Here is an 18,234-nt window from a genome sequence, read left to right on the forward strand (position 1 = left end):
ATGCCAATATCACTGATTAAGTGCTTTCTTTCTCGGATCTCTAAAAGACTATCTAGGCTGCCTAGCTTTGTGGGTGTTGATTTCATCTGGAAGAAATTTTTTGGTGTAGGTTTCATGGGCCCAATTAACACCCAAGGACCAATTTTTCCATACCTGTTTGACAGGTGCATATCATTGCAATTTTTGACAGTGAGGCAAATTCTTGCTTTCATCAAGAGTATCTCAATAGGGTTACAGTGTGAAGGCACCACCGATACCCAAAGACAAAATGTATCCACATGTCAGCGGGAGAGGCAATTGAATCCAGCCATGGAGATCGGTGCTGGGGGAGGGGGGGGGTAAGAAATGTGCCGGGGGGGTAGTTAGTGGTAGAGGAGGGGGGGGCATTTTAGCAGCCATGGCACAGGTTGGGGAGGGACAGAGAGCAGTAGGAGACAGGCAGGCAGCAGCGGTGGTAGGGGGGGTGTCTATATTGTAATCCGCTGATCAGAGCTATTGTTTTGTTCAGCAATATCTGCTGAACAATTTTGCTATAAGTTCCTGGTCACCGGAGTGAGGAGCAGAGGAGGAATGTAGGCCAGCTGGAAGCAGTGCTGTAGGTCTTTATACCATATGGACATGGCAGTGAAAGGGTTAAAGGGATAAGCGCTATATGACCCAAAATTGAGTAGGTCAATATCTTCAGGTGAGAGGCTGCAGGTGGCAGTTATATCACATGTGGTGGTGAATGTGCATGAGTGTGCTCACTGGTAGAATTGATGTGGCTTACTAGTAAAAATTTACAAAGAAGCCTTTGAGGATACTTTGCTTATACTTTTATGTGTCCACCTACAGATTATTGCACTTAAAAGAAGTGCATGGAAACGGGGTTATTGTGCTACAGTTAATGTTAAAGGTACCTCATGCATAAAGACTATCATATCCCTGCTTAAAATAGGGTTTATCAATCAGATTTCCACATTCTCCTTATAATCTATACTTGAAAGAAATTAAAACTGAAAGGGTTATAACTTACTAGAACAAGATGGTAGTTTACAAATTCGCGTGGTTTCTGTTTTTTCACTACTACAGTTCATTGTTGTATTGTTGCTTGAACCACAAAGAACTTGCCTTTCTTGGGTTCCATTGCCACAGGTCACAGAACACTAGAAATAAAGATAATAGGATTACAATACTAAATACTTCTGCACGTAGTTAATATGAAAGTGTTTCTTTGTAGAACTACTATGGAATTCAGTTCTATGCTTTCTCGTTGTTAGCAAGTATGCAGTTCTTCTTTCCATTGACCAATGTGTAAGGAACATGCTTTCTTCTATTGATTACAATTGTAGGGGGCATCCTACTTCTGAATGACCACCAATCTAAGAGTGATGAGTGGGACCATCCTTCCACTGACCACCAATGTAAGGGTCATGCTTTCTCTCACTGACCACCAATGTAAGATGCTTTCCTTCTCCCATTTGACCACCACTATAAGAAAGCCCTTTTCCCACTGGCCACCAATGTAAGAGAGCAATACACTGACCATATAACAATGAAAATTTAACTGGCAGTCTGATATTGTTTAGATTGGAGTGCCACCCATTATTTGGGCAGGGTGTATTCACAATGCATATTATTCAGAAAATAAAAAATGAAAAGAAAAGAAAAATGTGAACACCCACAGGCCGTCTCCAATAAAGTGCAGTGTCCCTCAATGTTGCTGTGCCCTTCTCGATTGCAGGACTTATCCACCTCTAAAACAATACCCCCCCAAAAATAAGGGCCCACCTTCACTAATACCTAACGCCCAGTGATCCTACCTAAAAACCTCCCCTAGGAGCTGGGACAGCACGGCTGAGACCACTAACGTGGAACAGACTCCCCAGATGTTGCCCCTTTGTGTGATGGACCTGCACTAAACCACTTAGGCCAGCTAGATTATGGGACCAGAAGCATGTATACCTATGAACCAATCCCTGAGAGCTCTATACTCTGAACCTCAATGGGCGGCTATAGTGAGCACCTCCGTACTAAGTCTTCAAGGGGAGAGGCAGTCCACAATGTGCATGATTGTTCCCATAAGAGCAATGTAGACCTTCCCAAAATATGAATATCAATGAAAGTCCAGGGCATAAATGATGCCATTATGGAGGCATCAAATATGTACGCACTGCTATTTGGATAACTCGGTCCACACATTGAATATCAGTGTTGATTTAGCCAATCAGGGCAAAGTACTTCAAGTCACACAGTCATTGAAAAGCTGAAAACTCACAGTGGAGTAAAATACTTGTATATTAAAGATGTTTAAAAATACAATACACTGACCAACAATATAATGTAGTACTTTATTAGTGACCATTAATATGAGGGGGTGGGTTTCCATGTAATTTTAGAGGAAGGAGGTGTGGACAATTCCGATGCACAAAGTGCCACGCATGCTCAGAATAAATTCCGAGACGGAACTGCTAGGTCTGGTAAAATTAGCGTTCGGAATGGATATAGCACTTTCGTCACAGTGCAATGTCTGAAATTGTTTAATGCAGCGCACTCTGTTCTTCTTTATAATGCGAGAAGAATGAAGTTGTTTTGCTGCTCATATTCACACAGACTTCTCACAAACTTCTTTCTTTATTATTTATCGTGATTTCATCAATATATTTTGATTTGATTTTTTTTTCACTAAAAAATCATCATTTTATTTATTTTTTTTGTTTGTATTTTTTTCAAGCCTGATTTTTTTTTTTACTCCAGAATATTTTTGGGTGTGTTTTGTGTGTCAAGTTACCACAACACCATTATTATCTTGTATTATTTAATCTCAAGGAGGTTGCTTGGTGTTGGTGTCTCTTGTTAATTTCACATTGTATTTTTAAAATATACCTGTCTCCTCACAAACTGTCCTTTTTGAAGGAAAACACACATAGGCGAGTATAATTGAAACAAAAATACCTTTATTAAAAGGGGTCATAACCAAACAAAGAGGGAGACAATGCTGAATAAACAGCAGAAACTGGCAAAGCCTTTGGCCCCCAGGGCACACATCAATTATTTTACTGCAAAATTGGTGGCCTGAGGAGTCTATATCTAAGGGAGTTCAATCTGGTCCAGAAGTCCAAGAGAATCATGAAAGCAGCAGATGACATGTATGACCATAGCCTGGGGACATACAAGAGCCTGCATCTTTTGCCAGACCAGACTGAACCCAGGTCATCACTCTCTGGTCTTCTTTACACGCTTCCTTCCCAGCTGTGGCTCTGGTGTTGGAGGTGTGGCAGGAGGAGGAGTAGGACCTGGAGGAGGAGGAGGAGGACCTGGAGGAGGAGGAGGACCATGGGTGAGCTGACAAATGTGGCTATCACATGTGAGTTGTCCCCTCAACCCCTTATTTAGAGCTTCTAAAATGACAAACTCACATAAGAGTCGTTGGCCCTCCTCCATTTGCAGCATTTTGCATGCTGTTATGGCAGCAAAATCCTCTTTCACACTGTGGGGTGTTCTGAGGGCCTCAGTAGCCTTCCAAAATAGGCCTATTGCAGCCTCCTCCAGGTTACTCCTCTTCCTGACACTTTCTGGTTGAAGGCGGAGGGGAGGGACCTGGGTATCGGGCAGCCTGCTTGGCCCGGCCACCTCCTGGCTGAGACTTCCCTGTGTATGAAAAAGGGACCTGGTTTTAGTTTTTGGTTCCTCAATCACAATCAGAAATTAGTACTCCAAACTAACATAGATTTAACATTAATTGGACAACCAGAAATATTTAGAAGAAGAATGCTATACCTGGCTCAAGCTGGGTTCCTCCACATGTTGCTGCCTGGAAGGCCCAGGTTGGGCATCAGAAGCCTCAGATTGGGGGGGGGGGGGAGCGTGGAAGGAAGACTGGAGAGTGATGGCCTGGGTTCAGTCTGACCTGTCAGAAAATGCAGTCTGTCATAGTACCACAGCCTGGGGACATAAATGTCATCTGCTGCTCCTGATCTCAGGGAATCCTGGACCTTCTTGCGCTCCCTTAGATAAGTGCTCCTCATGCCACCAATTAGGGCCTTCAAATAGGGGATGTCTGGCTTCACAAATTGCAGCAAATTATCCAGCGCTGCCTTCCTCTTTGTTTGGTTCTTATAATCAGGGTGGTTTACCTGCCACAGACAGGGCAGCTCCCTGAACATATCTATGAATATGCAGATAAACTCCTGATTCTTCAAGATATCCATTTTCTCTGCAAGACACAACACAAGACAAACCCTAATGTCAGGCTAAAGTCTCCTAATCTTGTCACAATACAGGCCTCAATCTAAAAGCAGTATAGGCCCAATTTTAAATCTTACCTTCGTTATCACGATCGGCGCCTCCGATACTCCTTCCTCCCCTCACAGATCGTACGTACTACGGACGTGTGTTACGCTTTATATACACTGCGTATGCGTGAAACTCCGCCCGCCTGACATTCTTTCTAGTCTATTCCCCTTCTCGTTCAGCGCAGTGGGGGAAGAGCACATGGCGGAGACACAGCAGGTGCGTGCTAATTACAGCAACGTGGAGGAGGAGGAAAGCCCGGAGCCAGACACGTCCCTATCCCGGAAGAGACAATTAAGGGCAACAAATATGTCCTTTGGGGAGATGTTGGAGATGGTCGACATCCTGAAGAGGCCCGACTATGATGGGAAGTATGGACCTTACCCCCAACCCAAATGTCAGAAAGGCCAAGATCATGGCGAAAGTTGTCAAGAGTCTGCAGAATTTTGGGGTACGGCGATCCAAGGATCAACTCAGGAAGTGGTGGTCGGACCTCAAATTAAGGGAGCACGATCAGTATAGAAGGATCAGGAGAGTGCTGCAAAAAAGTAAGTAGTTGTGATGTGTTCCTATTCTTTATTTTTCTAACCTTCGTGCTGCTCCATGTGCTTTTCTTAACTGTTGTACAGATTAAAATGGCAACTTTCATGTTCATGGGCACATTGTTCGTTCGGTATAGAAAACACCATGTTTTGGACATATGCATTTGAATACATTTTTGCTAGCCTACTTCTGTTAAAATAATTTTGGTGTCTAGATGTGTTGGTAACTAGAATCTGTGTAAGGAGAAGACACTCAGCAGCTGTTTACACATCTGGACGCTGGAGCACTAGTGTGGGACACCAGAACACACTTTTTATTAGGGGGCCAACACAGGTGCTCCAGTGTATACTATAGGAGCGTCTCCATCTGTGACGCTAGTACAAAACAGGTAAGTATTCAAGCTTGACAAAGGACAAAAACATTTCTTCATCTTGGAACTCTGCCAAAGCAGACAATTGTACCCCACTTTCAAGCAATGTTTCATATTCCTATTTCTGCCCTCAAATATCTGTGTGCTAAGTATACCTAATTTTTTTACATAGGGGCTAAAAGACACGGAGCACACCACTCATCCGAGGAGACCACAGACCCCCCACCTCAGGAAGAAGTGGAAATCCCCCAAAGCCGACAGGAGGAGGGAGACGTAATCGAAATAGTCACCACAACAGGTGAGTGTCTGCGACCACAGGCTAAGGTAAGAGATGGATGCCGGCATATTTATAATACATGGTGTGTTTTTTTTTTTTAATATATTTTTAGGTGATCGTGATGTTGTGGATCCAGGTCATTTCACCAGTGAAAGTGCCCAGATTCTGATCGGGGAGATCATGGGGTGTAATAGGGACTTGGAAAACATCCAGAAAACCATCAATGATGTTAAAAACAAAATGAAGAACAACATTGATGTTCTAGGGAGAGTTTAAAACCCCTCGAAATCCCGAATGTAGTTTTCATTTTTTCCCAAAAAATGTATTGCACTTTTTTTTACCTATTGTTGAAAAGCCAAATTTTGAAGATGCACACAGTGTGTCAACATGTGCTGCCATCATGGGAGATCAATGTAGGCATTTTGTGGGTGCAACCCCTTCCTCAATAATAAAGTAGCTGAGAGGAAGGGGTTGCACCCCGAAAACACGTCCCTTGATCCCCCGTGATGGCAGCTAGCACATGTTGACATTCAGCAATTTGTGTGCACATCCAAAATTTGGCTTTTCCAGGGGTGACATCACCCCATCTGAACGCAATATCAAACACAGTTTATAAATACTCATGTCCGATATTGCCTTCAATTTCTACCAAAGTTGAACTGTTTTACCTTAAATGGACATTTCTACTTTTATTAATGTGACCCAAAAAATTGTTATACAACAAACATGTTGGTTTGTTTTAAAAACCTTTGATAAATGCACATGTGATTATATTAAAAAGATTGATCATCAAGAATATGTGGATTCTAAATTTTTTGTTGGTAAAATTGTTTCTGTGACAATGGGGGTTATTTCCTAAGGGCAAATCCACTTTACACTACAAGCAAAGTTTCAGTGCAGTCTCAAGTGCACTTATAGTGCAAAGTGTCTTTGCCTTTAGTAAACACCCAACAGTGCTTTCTAATGTTACACAATCACGCCATTTTCAGGACTCCCCAAATTTATGTCAGAGTCAGCTAAAAGAAAGACAAGCAGTAAAAGTCAGCAAATATGTTAGTAGTTAAAATTAGTTTTTTTATTTAAAAAATGTCTCAGACATTGTCTGGCATATTGATGGCCCCCCTACCCACAAAGTATTCCATGTATCTTAGACGGACCTCACGGGCACTTGGGGGGGGGCAAGCCAGGACAGCCAACTTCAAGCGCCGTCAGGGTTGGTTCATTTACATGAATTCCGGATTCAGGCCCAACTGAGCCAGCATAATTCACAGAATTTCTCCTTAAAAAGTTGTGGAGAACACAGCAAGCCAGGATGATATGATTGAGTTTATACTCTGCCATATGTATGGGTGTAAGAAATAGGCGGAACCAGATGGCCATTATTCCAAACGTGTTCACCACTCTTCTGGCTCTGGCCAGCCAGTAATTAAAAACTCTCTGGTCAGGGGTGAGGGTCCTCATTAGGAATGGCCGCATAAGATGGTCCCCCAGCGCAAATGCTTCTTCTGCAACGAAGACGAATAGGAGTCCTTCCGCATTGTCTTCTGGAGGTGGCAAGTCCAAGCTGCCATTCTGGAGACGCCTGTAGAAATCCGTCTGGGCGATGACTCCACCATCTGACATCTGGCCATTCTTCCCCACGTCCACATACAGGAACTCGTAAGTAGCCGACACCACCGCCAACATCACAATACTATTGAACCCCTTGTAGTTGTAATAGTATGACCCAGAGTTGGGTGGTGGGACAATGTGGACATGTTTCCCATCAATTGCCCCTCCGCAGTTAGGAAAGTCCCACCGCTGGGCAAAGTGGGAGGCCACAGTCTGCCATTCCTGTGGGTTGGAAGGAAACTGTGGAGTCAAACAAGAAAATAAAATTAATCATTTTGCACATGAACATGGAAAGCAGATTAGACACAAACATTCTTGGCCAACATCAGTATAACATTTACTTTAGGGACTATTTAAAGACAAAGGTATAAGGTACACCTATCGGCTCCCCCCCCCCCCCAATGGGCCATTTTGTGAGTTTTCCGGGGGCGGGGGGGGGGGGTTGAAGTTTTGGACAGGTCACCCTCTACACTTCATTGAGAGATGAATGGCCAAATAATGTGGATTACTTTGGCCAGTCCCTCCTTACTTTACAATATTGGCAGCCCACTGGACAAGTAAGAAGTGTCATAATACAAAGATAAATACACACTGTACACATTTTAGCACATTTTTACATTCTGCTATTACCTATCAAGATAATAAGATACAAAAAAACTTTAAACAGTACCATTTGAAAGTATTTAGGCAGGACCTTGCACTACATGCTTTGGGGTATTCATCCATAAATCTGACCACAAAAGAGGTAGGTATAGTGTGTATGGGTTTGGCAAAGTCAGCAGATAGAGGATTGCTATCAGCTGAGTTACAGTTGGGGGGAGGGAGGGTTCAAAAACATTTTGTGAACCCAAAAAAAAAGCCTCTGGCACTCAGCTAGAATTTCAAGCACACATCACAATTTGACATTTTAGGGGGTGTTTAGGGTAAAGCACTACTATGGAGCTGCCAGAATACATTGTTAAGTGAATACACAAGGTGAATATAGGCCCAGGAGAGCATGCTGGGGAGGTAAGTGAAGGCAAATATGTATGAAGGACAAAAATAAAAATTACATAAAAATCCAGCATGCATGAGGACAAAGGGGACATTCTCAGCATGTTACAATCATGGTAATTAGGGAATGAGGAAAGAAATACGATATATTATCAAACATTAAATACAATAAATAGTGATGTGAAAGGCTAAAATTCCTACCTTAATATACTCCTTCTGCAGGACCTGGATGATGGCAGAACAGGTCTCTGGGATTATGATCCCCAGAGCCTGGGGGGAGATGCCTGTCGAGAACTTAAGGTCCTGCAGGCTTCTCCCCGTTGCCAAGTACCGCAGGATGGCGATTAGCCTCTGCTCCGGAGTGATGGCTTGCCTCATGCAGGTATCCTGCCTGCTGATATAGGGGGTCAGCAAAGCCAACAAACGGTGAAATACGGGGTCCATCATCCGGAGAAAGTTCCTGAAATCGTCAGGATTATTCTCATGGATCTCACGGAGCAAAGGCATGTGACAGAACTGGTCACGCTGGAACCACCAATTCTTGGTCCACGAACTCCTCCCCACCCTGTTCATGGACTGGACTTGTGTCAAGGTAAGGACCCCAACACCAAGCGCCTGCACAGCACGAACTCTATCAGGAGTACGTATACGCAACATGGCTAGAAAACGGTCGGCTGCTCAGAACGAAGTAACAGAACGCACTGAAAAACAGCAAGGCCTGTGAAGAGCAACCTGAAAAACAGTAACGAACAAGAACACAATGACAGAGTCAAGGGGAACTCGCTGCACGCACTGAAGACCAGATACAAACCCACAAGCACAAACTGAACAGCAGAAAACGATCTGAAAACCACGAGTCTGAAAAATCGTCTCTCAAACTTTTACTAACACGAGATTAGCAAAAGGAGCCCAAAGGGTGCCACGCTTGGTTCTGAACTGCCCTTTTATAGTCTCGTTGTACGTGACCGCGTTCTTGCCGATCGGAAATTCTGATAACTTTGTGCGACCGTGTGTAGACAAAACAAGTTTGAGCCAACATCCATCAGAAAAAATCCATGTATTTTGTTGTCGGAATGTCCGATCGTGTGTACGGGGCATTAGTGTCAAATATGCACACAGCCATTGGATGTGCATGGCATTCAGGCAACTAACATTTTTAGTAGAGAACAACAATCTTTTGTACTATATCGCACACCATACAGAAATAATCCTGTTTGTAGGTGCAGTTTGAAGGTTTGGTATTTGTCAGAAAACTACATACTGTAGAGATATGTTGTCCACACCACCAAGTTTAAAAAAAAAAAGTCACACAGATGTAACTTGAATGTTTCATGCACATGGATGACTCCATCAAGACTTGTAGCAAGAAGAGTGCAATGGTGCTAAAATGTAAATAGATATCCACCCATAGGCACCCAGTAACCCCATAACATGAATTTCACCAAAAAACAAAAAAAACAAAAAACAGAACATGATATAGATGGGCCAAATATTGAATGTAATGAGTGGTATGAGGCTTCATGGTTGCCATAGCCATTACATGTGTGCACTAGAAGGCCACCACACATAGGCTTAGTGAACACATATGCACTTGCAGTGTCACCTAGCACATGTGCACAAATGCCATTTTAAGTAAAAAATAGCAAGATCCACTTGCTGCATAGCCGCTCACCCCATTTACTTACCTGTAAGTACAGTTTCTATCTCCTAAACATGCCCCGTTTAGGAGGTATTTACATGTGTAGCAGCCGGTGACGTTACAGGCACATGTGCACTGCACTCTGAATAGATGGCACACTCGAGTGTGCCATCAATTGAGAGTGCTGTGCCGTGACTCCGGCGTGCATGCGCAGGAGTGACATAATTGCAGCTCGGCCGAAGTCCATGAACCCGGAGGGAAGATTAGGTGAGATGGAATCCCCTGTCAGCAGTGACAGCGTGCTGCAGGAGAGATCCATTTTGTAGGCAAGTCTGCCATAATGTGCTGGTAGCAAATTATGACATTAACTTGCAGGGTGACCAGGTTGTTGTTTTTTTTTCCGTTTTTACTGCCTAAAAATGGTAATAGTGCATGTCAAATAACCTGAAGCTAAATAAAACAAGAGACAAGCAACAAGGGTGAAAAGGGACTAGATATACTGTATGATGTTTACGTTAGCTAATTTACATGTGATTTTCAGTTGACAGTAAAGAAAGGTTACAGTGCATGGGGATCATAAGTGACCAGGGCCACAAATAAAACAGTTATATGGTAAAAGAAAAAAAATAGCTCAAATAATGCCAACAATGGAAAATGTGCTGGCGGAGAAATGCATAGGACACAGCAATATACAGTAGGTGTCACCATTCATTTGTAACCACTTATGGACCAAGTCTCTTTTTGAGATTTGTTGTTTACAAGTTAAAAACATTTTTTTCGCTAGAAAATTACTTAGAACCCCCAAACATTCCTTTTTTTTTTCTAACACCCTAGAGAATAAAATGGCAGTCGTTGCAATACTTTGTCACACCGTATTTGCGCAGCGGTCTTACAAGAGCACCTCTCCCGCCGCCGATAAGTGATCTCGCGGCTAATCCGCCGCAGAGACCACTTTTATCTGAAAGCAGACCACCAGCCGAATAAGGATAGCGGGGTTATGGCAGCTAGCTGCTGCCATAACAAGATATTCCTCTTCAAACTTAGGACGTATATCGGCGTGTGGCGATCCGTAAGTGGTTAAAGCAAGTCAGGGAAAGATTAATGTTCAGCTCTCCCAGTCCCAGTGTTTAACCACTTGTCGTCCGGGGCAATTCAGCATTTTTTTGCTAGAAAATTACTTAGAACCCCCAAACATTATATATCTTCTGAAAAAAAAGACACTGGAGAATAAAATGGTAGCTGTTGCATTTTTTTTAATGTCACACAATATTTGCACAGCCATTTATCAAATGCAAATGATCAGGAAAATATAAATACACTTAACTCCACTTTCGTAGGGAAAAAAAAAAAGAGCAAATTAAAAAAATATGGCGTATTCAATTGCAACATAAGTCATATTGTAATTGAATGTTATTAAAAATGACCTTTCCTTTTCAATCTGCAGCACTAATTTTCTGTAAATGCAATGCATAATGGCTACTTGGAGGTGTTCTGTACACAGAATGTACAGGACGCCCCCCAGAAGCATAATTTCCTGCTTGTGTGATTGCCTTACTAATTTTCCCAGAAGTCTGCACTAAGATACAACTCAGATTTTTGGCATCCCCTGCAACAAAAATGTCATTTTTGGTGGGATACTCCCAGCAGGAAATTATGTCCAAAGGGATGCAGACCCTGCAGTTTCCTCATTAGATTCTGATTCACTTACCACATGGATACAGACAGACAAACAGAGGGATTTCTTCAGAATAACAAAAGGTAGGAATCTGCAACAAAGTTTGTTAAAACCTCGCAATGCATATATCACCCAGAGGGGAATGTTGTTTTCTCAACAAAAGTGGAGTTACCCTTTAAAGGATAAATTCAGCTTTGGAATAACCGGTTCTACCTGTTTTTTCCACCCATGTTCCAGCATCTGTACCTTCACCACCCCCCCATGGATCCTCCCCCTCTTTGTGACAACAGAATCTTTTCCCCATCCCCATTGTCACAGTTTGAAAACAGATCTGCCCATAAGGCCATGTCATTCAGTTTCCTGTGAAGGAATAGACTACAAGTACTGCCTGGCAGCTTGTAGTTCTCAATGAACTATGAGGGTAATGGTGAGCGCTCTCTAGGGTTACCATCTGTCAGTAAGTTCACAGAGTTTGTAAAATCCATGATTTTTACATATGTCTATGAATTTCCATTACAATCTGCATGCCCATAATAGACAGTTATGGACAGATGAAAAAAAAAGCGGCTGTCTGGCTCTCCCTCCACCCCCTCCCGCCAGCTGCAGCCGCTGCTAGTGCTGAAGCTCGCTGGATAGATGGACGGAGAGTGGGGGGGGGGTGGTAAACATGTGTTTACCAGCAACCTTCCTTTCCTGAAAGAATACAGACAGTGTCAGGGGATGTCATACACAGACATCCAATACAGGTAATCAGATCATTGGGATGCACCAAGGAATCAGGAACGAAAGTGTAAGTGAAAAAATGAAGTTTATTTAAGATAAAGACACACGTGCAAACCAAACAACAAATCATAAACCAGTAATAAGTGCAAGACACAGCAAAAACCCCCAAAACACCTACCTATCTAACTGATAATTACATATTCATAAGCACAGGAAACAGATGTACCCAGGCAGGGACAAAAGCAAAAGGGGAACAGAAGCCAGGTAAAAGGAAACAGACCTTAATGGGAGCAGGTACAGGGAACAGGTCTCAAGGACAGGGTACACCGAATGGAGTCCAGGACAAAAGCAGGAAAAAAAGCAGGTTCAGGCATGGACAAGGCTAGCAGATGGAATTCTGAAGAATTTGAGCCTTGGTTAAGGGCAGGCTTATATAGTCCAGCAAACCCCAACAGGTGTGCTTGATAGCTGGTTGATAGTCTTGGCAGGGAGACACCCACTGGTGGCCACCAGAACTACACCTTTTGGTGCTGAGCTTAACAGTGCCACCAGCAGGAGAAACCAGTAATGACACTGTTCCTGACAGTTCCCCCACCTTAAGTGGCCTCCAGATGCTCTATTCAGACATTGGTTCGACAGTCCGAGTGAGTGCGGAAACACCCTAAAAAGTTTCCCTACTGAGTCTGTGGACTTCTTCGCACTTCCAAGGCTAGAGTCCTTTAGTTCACTGGGGGACATGCCACCAGAGTCTGAAAATAGGAAACGCACTCCACCACCAGGGTCAGAAAGTTTAGATCCGGAACTGAAAAGTAGCAGGGCAACGGGCAAAAACCCATCGGAGGCAGACCACTCAGGGGCATTATATTCAGGCTGGGTGACAAGCAGGATTGAAGCAGCGGCAAAATGGGCATCCATCAGGAAAACATCAGTGGCAAGCTGGGCATCAGGAACAGGTTTAGCAGTGACCATGTTATCTGGCTGGGCGGCAGGCTCCGGGTCATCAACATCAGTGGCAAGCTGGGCATCAGGAACAGGTTTAGCAGGGACCAGGTCATCAGACTGGGTGAAGGGCACTGGGTCATCTGGCTGGGCAGCAGGCTTCGCGTCATCAACATCAGCGGCAAGCTGGGCATCAGGAACAGGTTTAGCAGCGGCACTTCAAGCTTGGGCAGCGGCACTTCAAGCTTGGGCAGCGGCACCTCAAGCTTGGGCAGCGGGCACCGAAACTTCAGGCTGGACTGTGGGCACCGGAACGGCAGACTGGAGCAGAGGCAGGATTTGGTAATGGTAGGATGGTATGGATTGGGAAAATCTTCCGCTTCTATTTGGTTTTAGCCACTGAAGATTTGTATGTGGATACAGGGCTGTAGGTAGTGGATGTAGCTGGTAGAAGCGAAGAGCGGAAAGGATGGTAAGACAGAGGGAGCAGTTTTTGAAGGGAGATTTAGTGGAGCTGATGGAGGCAGCCGAGAAGAAGCAGAGGGGTTAAAGGCAGGGTAGGTGCAGCAGGAGGAAACAGGGTACTGGTACTTCAAAAATACAAAATATCCTCCAGATCCATCTTTCAGTAATTAGCAAGTGCTCAGACCCAATTCCCAGGTGCAACCGTTCTGATTCTGTCAGAATTCTGTCAGAGGATGTTATACACAGACATCCAACACAGGTTATCAGAAAAAAAGTAAGTTTAAGATAAAGACACATGTGCAAACCAAACAGTAAACCAAAAACTAGTAATAAGTGCAAGACACAGCAAAAAACCCCAAAACACCTAACTATCGAACTAATAATTACATATTCATAAGCACAGGAAACAAACAAATAACCCAGACAGGGACAAAAGCAAAAGGGGAACAAAAGCCAGGTAAGAGGAAACAGACCATAATGGGAGCAGGTACAGGGAACAGGTCTCAAGGACAGGGTTCACGGATCGGAGTCCAGGACAGAAGCAGGAACAAAAGCAGGTTCAGGCAGGGACAAGGCTAGCAGACAGAATTCTGAAGAATTTGAGCCTTGGTTAAGGGCGGACTTATATAGTCCAGCAAACCCCAACAGGTGTGCTTGATAGCTGGTTGATAGTCTTGACAGGGAGACACCCGCTGGTGGCCACCAGAACTACACCTTTTGGTGCTGAGCATAACAGTGCCACCAGCAGGTGAAGCCAGTAATGACACTGTTCCTGACAGACAGCGATCAGAACTGACCACTTCTGTATTCATTAATCACTGACACATAATAAACGGTGTTTAATAATTTGTGAATTAAATATAGTAAACACTGTTTACTATATTTCATTTTATGAATGAAAAACAGTCTCTATTCAGACTCCTATCTCATTCATCTCATTCATTCTCAGTCTCTCCAAAGCCTTCCCCCGCCCCCCCCAAAATAAAATATTAAATAAATAATACAAATGTAAAAAATGTAACTGTATCTGTAAAAAAAAATAAAGTTGTAAGAAAATGTGAAAAAAATAAATAAAAAAGATAGCAAGAGCCCTTTTACATTGGCAGGCTCCGTAAAGTGGATCCCCCAGCTCAGCGGGGGATCTGTCCGCTGTTCCCCTGCTGAGCAGGCGGATTACCGGTCTGTGCCTGCTCCACTATGTAGAGAGAAGCCAGCTCAAGAAACAGTCTAGGGGTTTTGTTTTTTAGTGTTTTTTTGGGAACGTAGAACTTAGATGGGGTTTGGGGGTACATGGGATGCCCAGAACTGAAGAAATTACAAACTCAAAACAAACGGAACCTGATAAAGTCTCTGGCTGCTGAACTGTGCTGCACCCCAGTGGGGGCAATGGTGCAGCTGAAACAAGGGATAAAAGTCCCAAAAAGTAATGTTGAAGACACAATGCCAGGCTGCTTTGCACGGCACCTGCCAGGAACAAAAGCAGGTTCAGGCAGGGACAAGGCTAGCAGACAGAATTCTGAAGAATTTGAGCCTTGGTTAAGGGCTGTGCCTGCTCCGCTATGCAGAGAGAAGCAGGCTCAAGAAACAGTCTAGGGGTTTTGGTTTTTAGTGTTTTTGTTGGGAACGTAGAACTTAGATGGGGTTTGGGGGTACGTGGGATGCCCAGAACTGAAGAAATGACAAACTCAAAACAAACGGTTGAGAACCTGATAAAGTCTCTGGCTGCTGAACTGTGCTACACCCCAGTGGGGGGCAAAGGTGCAGCTGAAACAAGGGATAAAAGTCCCAAAAAGTAATGTCGAAGACACGGTGCCAGGCTGTATTGCATGGCACCTGGATGCTCCAGTTGGAAGTGTTAAGGGTGCTCCTGGCTGTCTTGCACTGCACTTAAAGAGGAACTGCAGTCTGCTCACATAATTTGTAATAAAAACATGTTTGCCATTCTGAAGCTTCCCTCCAACCACTTTGCATATTATTTTATACATACTGTGACTCTGTACTTGCCAAATATGCTGCAGAAATCTCCCTCCACTGCAACAATTTTAACTGTTCAATTCCTGGATTTACACAGATACACAGAGGCACACCTCCAGCTCTGCAGCTCTCATTGCCCCTCTTATGACTCATCCCCCTCCCTTCCTGGCAAACTCCCACGACAGTGAAATGAGAGCTGTGCTTGATATCATAAGCCTAGGCTTTTTACCAGACAAAAAACAGGAAGTGGGCTGTATAAGGTATTTACTGGCAGAAAAAAAAATGTTTTACTATCCAAAGTTAAAACAAGGGCAGAAGACTTAATAGATGGAAAGTTGAAAAAATTACTGAAGGTCCGCTTTAAGCTACCCCTGGTCCCAGACACGTGAGGTACTGCACTTCACTGTCCTCTCCTTCATTTGGGTGTAATGGCTGGTTTGTATTCACTCAGTCCCTTTACGTAGATCCTAAAATCCAGAAGGCTGCTGAGCTGGCTTTTTGCTGAACAGGCTGCTTCTGGATTGGCTTGAATGTTGCTGCTAAGCCTAGCTGAAACTGAGTGATGTCCTGAAGCTTCCTTCCTCTCTCTCCTCTGCTCTTTTTCTTCTGCCCAAGGGGACAGATCCCTCAGCACAGCGGTTTCTTCCAGATAGATGGACCATGGACTCTGCTCCCAGACTTCCAGGCTTCAGAATATTTATGGGCTGCCTCCCCACCTTCTAGGTACGCCTTCCCAGGGATTGGTGGAAAATTCATGAATATTCAGGCTGCAGCCTCTGTCTCTTCGCCCACTATGTTCTGGAAACATCCAGTGAGTTCCAGAAGACAGAGGGAGGTAACCATTTTCAATGGTTTTTTATTAAAGCTTTTCACACACAAAGAAAAAAAAATACAGAAGGATAAGAAAACGTAAACATTTCCTGTTATACATTAGGACATACAGTATAACGTAATTGAGTGGTTACATTGACAAAACATAAGTCAGATTTATCCTGGGTTCACACTAGTGCAAATTGTTAAGAGAAGGGGGGGGGGGATTTTGGACTTTGAATGAGATGTGTGTTTGGACAAAAAACATTATAAATAAATAAATTGCACAATAAAGAGGAAGTTTATTCATGTAAATGCACATGGGACATGGTACATAGCAGATATGATGAGCTGATGGGCATATAATAGACAAAAAATATATAATTTCCATTACTGCACATGATACATAAAGTAAAAAAAACAGAGTATGATGTAAACGCATGATTGAGTAAAAACAAACTGCATTTAAAAGCTTGACGCATTTCGTGGATGAAGTTCTATTTTAGAAGCAAGTGCAGAGTGCGTATCTATAAAAAATGTTCCAAATTACTCAAATAAAATTAAGTAGGGATGTAGGGGAGGAGAAATCCAAAACCCTCCAGAGTTACTTACATATCAGCTCTGAAATTGGTCATAGAATGCTAAAATGCCCTAGCGCATGACGTCACCTCACAGTAGCGTTGTCTCATCTTCAGCGTGTGTCGGGCATCTCCCCAGATGCTGGGTGCATCACGCCAGCTGTTCTGGTGGCAATGCCTTCTTTCAAACATGCTCAGCATGACAATGGGGGCGTCAAACGTAACAGCCGGGGCGGCTATATATTTCAGTCTTGTGGGAGGCATGGTTCCTCATTTCACGCTGGACACCTCTTGGATCACACATGGAGGCCATGTCACTAGCACTGGGATCACCGGATACATTCACTTCCTTCTCTTCCCCTTTAGGGTTGCTTTTTCGTCACCCCAGTGAGTTCCCAAATTTCTGGACAGGTTTGGTCTGTCATTATCTCAGGATGTTGCACCCCATCACTTTTTGTTTGTCCCGGTGTGAGGGTTTCTGGTGGTCTTCACTAAACTTTTTTCTGCCTCTTCACTCTCACATTGACCCCACCACTACAGGTTCTATGCCACTTGCAAATTTTGGAACTGTTTGCAGGCATTTTTATGCAGCTCACCATGGACATCTCCCATCTCTCCCCTCGATTGTAGTGTTTTCCGCCTTGGCTGCCAGCAGTTATACACCTCCACAGCTCCCGGCAGGGATATTTTCTAGCTTTCCTCAACCATCAGGTTTTAGCATTCTATGACCAATTTCAGAGCTGATATGTAAGTAACTCTGGGGGGTTTTGGTTTTCTCCTTCCCTACATCCCTATTTAATTTTATTTGCGTAATTTGGAAAAATTCTTATAGATACACACCCTGTACTTCTGAAGTGGAACTTCATCCACGAAATGCGCCAAGCTTTTAAATGCAGTTTTTTCATTCAATCATGCGTTTATATCATACTCTGTTTTTTTTTATATGCCCATCAGCTTATCATATCTGCTATGTACCATGTCCCATGTGCATTTACATGAATAAACTTCCTCTTTATTGTGCGATTTATTTATTTCTAATGTATTTTGTCCAAACATACATCTCACTCAAAGTCCCAAATCTCCCCCTTATCTTAACAATGAATAGGGATGGAGGTGTATGCTCATTTGACCATATACCTCATTCAAAGTCCATCACCACAACAAAAGAAAAAAGCAGCAACAGCTCCGCCTCCATGGGAGGCTCCCGCTGAGTGACGCTTGTTCTCGGTGACAGCTGTTATATAGCTGAGGGCGGGGCCACCAGGTGATGTAAACGGGTGACCCGCCCCCCTCTGGCGCCACGTGACTTCAGAGGAAGGTGGGGTCGCCCGTTTACGTCACCGAGTGGCCCCACCCTCAGCTATA

At 43.7% G+C, this 18,234-nt stretch overlaps 1 protein-coding gene across 2 annotated transcripts in view; it reads right to left on the reverse strand.

Moving 5' to 3' along the window:
• Positions 1-18,234, reverse strand: part of LOC141132411 (A disintegrin and metalloproteinase with thrombospondin motifs 2-like) — a 1,679,109-nt gene that overhangs the window by 209,349 nt on the left and 1,451,526 nt on the right. The window contains exon 20 of one of the 2 annotated variants that reach the window (XM_073620760.1): positions 1,016-1,145. The exons of the other annotated variant lie outside the window; for it this stretch is intronic. Within the exon in view, the coding sequence (XP_073476861.1) occupies positions 1,016-1,145 (130 nt within the window). The remainder of the gene's footprint in view (positions 1-1,015; positions 1,146-18,234) is intronic. 2 annotated transcript variants of the gene reach the window in all.

Source organism: Aquarana catesbeiana, linkage group LG03 (genome assembly GCF_042186555.1).
Source record: "Aquarana catesbeiana isolate 2022-GZ linkage group LG03, ASM4218655v1, whole genome shotgun sequence".
In the NCBI taxonomy this organism is placed as follows: Eukaryota; Metazoa; Chordata; class Amphibia; order Anura; family Ranidae; genus Aquarana; species Aquarana catesbeiana.